Source organism: Ascaphus truei, unplaced genomic scaffold (assembly GCF_040206685.1).
Source record: "Ascaphus truei isolate aAscTru1 unplaced genomic scaffold, aAscTru1.hap1 HAP1_SCAFFOLD_2643, whole genome shotgun sequence".
Taxonomy (NCBI): Eukaryota; Metazoa; Chordata; class Amphibia; order Anura; family Ascaphidae; genus Ascaphus; species Ascaphus truei.
Genome location: NW_027455583.1, coordinates 1 through 4414, shown reverse-complemented (window position 1 = coordinate 4414; position 4414 = coordinate 1). Strand labels below are relative to the sequence as shown.

The following is a 4414-nucleotide window of genomic DNA, read 5'->3' as shown; positions in this document are numbered from 1 at the left end:
GGAGATAGGGGCGGAGCTGAGGGAGACAGGGGCGGGGCTGACAGTACGGAGCGGGAGAGAGGGGCGGTGCTGTGGGAGGCAGGGGGCGGAGCTGAGGGAGACAGGGGGCGGGGCTGAGGGAGACAAGGGGCGGTGCTGTGGGAGGCAGGGGGCGGTGCTGTGGGAGACAGGGGGCGGTGCTGTGGGAGACAGGGGGCGGTGCTGTGGGAGACAGGGGGCGTTGCTGTGGGAGACAGGGGGCGGAGCTGTGGGAGACAGGGGGCGTTGCTGTGGGAGACAGGGGGCGGAGCTGTGGGAGACAGGGGGCGGAGCTGACAGGACGGAGCGGGAGGCGGGCGGATAGCACAGAGCTGGCAGGGGGCGCAGGTAAAGCCTGTGAGGGGAGTGGGGGCCACTATAGTCCGGGGCTCTGGCCTACTACGTGAGGGGGGGAGCGAGGAGACCCAACAGGGTGACTGGTATGTGTATATCCCCCATGTATTTATACATCCCTATATATATATATCCCTATATATATATATCCCTATATATTTATACATCCCTATATATGTATACATATCCATATATATTTATACATCCCTATATATGTATACATATCCATATATTTATATATATATATATCCATATATATTTATACATCCCTATATATGTATACATATCCATATATTTATATATATATATATCCATATATATTTATATATATATATATATATATATATATATATATATATATATATATATATATATATATATATATATCCCTATATATTTATACATCCCTACACATAATATATAAATGTATAGATAATATATATATATATAATGCATATATATATATATATATATATTCCATTTTTATTGGGGTACAGTATTACAATCTGACATTATCATGGAATAATTGGGGTTTCGACGAGTTGGAATACACTATCGAAGTGCTTGGGGGGGGGGGGGGAGGGGGTTAATGCGTTCAACTGCGGTAGTCCTGATCAGGGGCGGCCGTCGCACTGAAACGCCTGTAGAGTTTTCGCGCTGCTTCGCCCCCTGATCGGCACTATCTCGGCACCATGAATTAACCCGCCCCTTGCGAGGCTGTTGACGTTGGGGCTTGAATGAGGTTGACTTCCACCTTCCATTTTTAAATGACAATTCCGTGAAGAATTTCTAGTCCAGGAAGGTAGAACGTATAGCGTGATCTGCGGGGGACACGGGGACAACCTCCTCTCTTGAAAGAACTCTCGAAATAGCTGTTCTTTTGGGCAATAGGCTGGAGTGGAACCGGGACCAACAAGCAGAAGATGAGGTGGGAATGGATCTTCTTGTGTGCGATGTTCAGAAAATTGTCAGAAGGTATAGGGCGGTTAAAGATGAGCCCAAAAAGCTGTGGTAGAGGGACGTCACGCTTGTCTCGGTATCGATTGCTCCTCCGTGCGCGACTTGAAATTAAAACGTCCCTCCGCGTCCCGTGGTGGACCTCCTCCTCTTGCGATATTTGGATAGGTCAACCGGATAGACGGCAATGCCTACAGCCGGGCTCACCTCCAGCTCGCCTTCACCCTCCGCGTTTCGCTGCGGCTTTTGCCATCGCCTGCACCCCTGACGAAGCCGTAGCGAAACGCGTAGGGTGAACGCTTTGAGCTAGGGAGAGAGAGAGAGATCCCAGCTGTAGGCACCGCCCATCGTCCCTCTACCGCAGCTTGTTGGGCTGCTCTTTAACCGCACGATACCTTCTGCCAAGATTCTGAACACCACGCACAAGAAGACCCATCCCCTCTTCATGTTCTGGTTGTTGGTCCCAGATCCACTCCAGCCTATTACCCAAAAGAACAGCTATTTTGTAAGTTCCTTCAATGGAGGGGGTTCCCTGTGGTTCCCTCACAAACCACACTATGTTGTATTTTTGTCTTTTATTTCCCAGAGCTATAGGTTCTACCTTCCTGGATTCTTTGGTTTTCTCTCTGTGTTTGAGAGTGATCCTCAGCTGCAAGGCCAGATAAGGATTTATTTTGTCTTATTGCACTTTATTTCTTCTTCTTCTAGTTTGGCCTCCAACATGTCTGTTTTCCGTTCGGGCGTTCTGGTCCTAACATCTCCCCTCTCTTCCCTGTCCCTGCGGTTGGCGCCCATCCTGGCGTGCGCCTCCAAGATCGTGCAGGACACCCTGTACGTACATTTCCAACCGGGGCTCAGCTTAACCGGCTCCCTGCAGCCCAATTCCACCTACATCTCCGCCACCCCGGAGGTGTGCCACCTCATATCCAAACTCTACTCGGACGCCGACGTCCACGGCGGCCTGGACGTTCGGGTGCTCTTGACCAATATCAAGAACCAGAGCACCCATCAGCATGAACTGTCCTCTGTCCAGAACCTGTCTCACCCTCCAGAAGTGGTCCTCACCGACTTTCAGACCAGTGACGGCTGCCAGTACAACCCAGTCAAACAGCAACTGGAGCGATACGCCACCAGTTGCTACAGTTGCCAGCCAAACTTAATATCAGTGCTCTTATACCCCGAATATGGGCTCCCAGATGAAGGAACGCTTCCCGAAGAAACGACGGGGGTTGAGAGACTCCTGGAGAGTCATAGTGACGTTGTGGTTGGGGGGACCTTCGACCGACTGCACAACGCTCACAAGATCCTACTGAGTGTGTGTTGTTTGTTGGCAGAAAACCGGCTGGTCATTGGCGTTTCCGACAACAAACTGCTTGAGAGTGAGTAATGTTTTCCGCCCGAGTCTTAGTTGGACGTGGGTGGAGCTTGTCCCCGGCTCGGCTGGACGAGCCGTGAAATAGAGCAGTCGGAAACTCAAGGGTGTCCGGGCAAAAATGGGTGGGAAACCCCCCAAAAAGTAGGGCCCAGAGTGCTTACTTAAAGGTCGCTACCCAGAATCCTTGTCTGCGGTGTGTGACGCGTGACAATGGGGTACGTGAAGCAGGTTTGTGGGCCAGTGAAAGACTTGCACAAGCTGGGGCTGGCCCATTTGGGTTCCGTGGGAAATCGCTGTTGGGTCTTCAAGTCTTGACTGGTCAAGTCTCCCAGAATGACCAGGAGAGTCTGGAAATCTTGGGAAGACTCTGTGGATTTACTCAGATACACCTAAGGGAATTGTGTATATTAGTGTGTGTGTGTATCTGAGTCATTCTGCTCTGTGTGTGTGTGTATCTGAGTCAGGAGTCAGTCTACTCTGTGTGTATCAGAGTTGCATTGTGTGTGTGTAGATAAAGATAAACCGGCGCCAAAAAGAAGGAAAATCTGACCAAATTTAGTCCAATTCAAAGGGTTGGGATGAGTTCCATGGAAGTGTCCTCAATGCAATCTCAGACAAACAAACATATAAGACCACAACATAAAAGAGAAGAAAAAAGAAAAAAGATCATAGTGCAACTAAATACAAACAACAAATCACTGATATAGTATACAGATATAGACAGTAATTTAATATATAATTAAAAATACACATAAAAAAACAACAAACAATTGCTTGTTGGGCAGGGAACACACTAATAAAGTGATGGCGTCCAGTGGGGCTAAAACTGAAACCCTACTTACAGCACTGCTGAATAGTTAAAGCCTGTATATCATAGTGTGTGTGTGTGTGTGTGTGTGTGTGTGTGTGTGTGTGTGTGTGTGTGTGTGTGTGTGTGTGTGTGTGTGTGTGTGCGGCGTCATCCTCCAGGGTCCCCATGACAAAGAGCTTTGCTCATTGCAGGGAAATAAACATTTGTGCAATATCCTGGAATATTCTTTAACATGTACAAGAAAAGACCTTTTCTTACAAATTGTTCCTTTTCCTCTAGCTCCCTATGGTATCCGTAACATGTTCTTCCTGCGACATGTCCGGCCCACCGCCATTTTAATTTCTTCCCCCTTGTGATGGTGTCACAGGCTTCTGTTTAGTTCCGAACCCTACTCATTCTTGTTCCTGTCCAGGTAATACCCAGCATGCACCTCTCCACACTTCTTTGAGTATCGATCTCCGCACCCTTCTGTTTCAGACAAGGTCCTGAAGGAGCTCATCGAGCCCTACGAGCGGCGAGTGGACAAGCTGTCCCACTTCTTGGTGGACGTGAAGCCCTCTCTGCTGTACGAGATCGTGCCCATCGAAGACCCCTACGGGCCCTCCATCACCGACCCCGACCTGAAGTGCATCGTGGTCAGCGAGGAGACCCGCAAGGGAGGGCAGTCTGTGAACAAGAGACGGCTAGAGAACGTAACTGGTGGCAATGGGTGGTCCTGTGGTTGCGGGCCTCCCTCTCGGTGTAGGGGGTGTAAGAGTAGGCCGTATTTACGCAGCATTGCTAAGTTATTGGGCATCTTACATTCACTTCAGTGGGCCATAAGGTGCCTCGTGGCTCGGTGACCCTCTAAATATGGCCCACTATCAGTTGGAAATGTTTCTATCAAGTTGGGTTGTACT

The 4414-nt window shown here is 49.1% G+C and overlaps 1 protein-coding gene across 2 annotated transcripts; it reads left to right on the top strand.

Annotated features, from left to right (window-relative positions):
* The first annotated feature begins 277 nt into the window (after positions 1 to 277).
* COASY (Coenzyme A synthase) lies at positions 278 to 4408 on the top strand. 2 transcript variants are annotated; one of them, XM_075582861.1, is made up of 3 exons: positions 278 to 366; positions 2038 to 2708; positions 3993 to 4408. In XM_075582861.1, exons 2-3 carry the CDS (start codon positions 2051 to 2053, stop codon positions 4355 to 4357), a joined length of 1023 nt encoding a protein of 340 aa, XP_075438976.1. In that variant the 5' UTR covers positions 278 to 366; positions 2038 to 2050; the 3' UTR covers positions 4358 to 4408. The 2 variants fall into 2 exon arrangements, with proteins under 2 accessions (XP_075438976.1, XP_075438975.1); XM_075582860.1 differs by having other exon boundaries at positions 306 to 458.
* Positions 4409 to 4414: the final 6 nt, after the last annotated feature.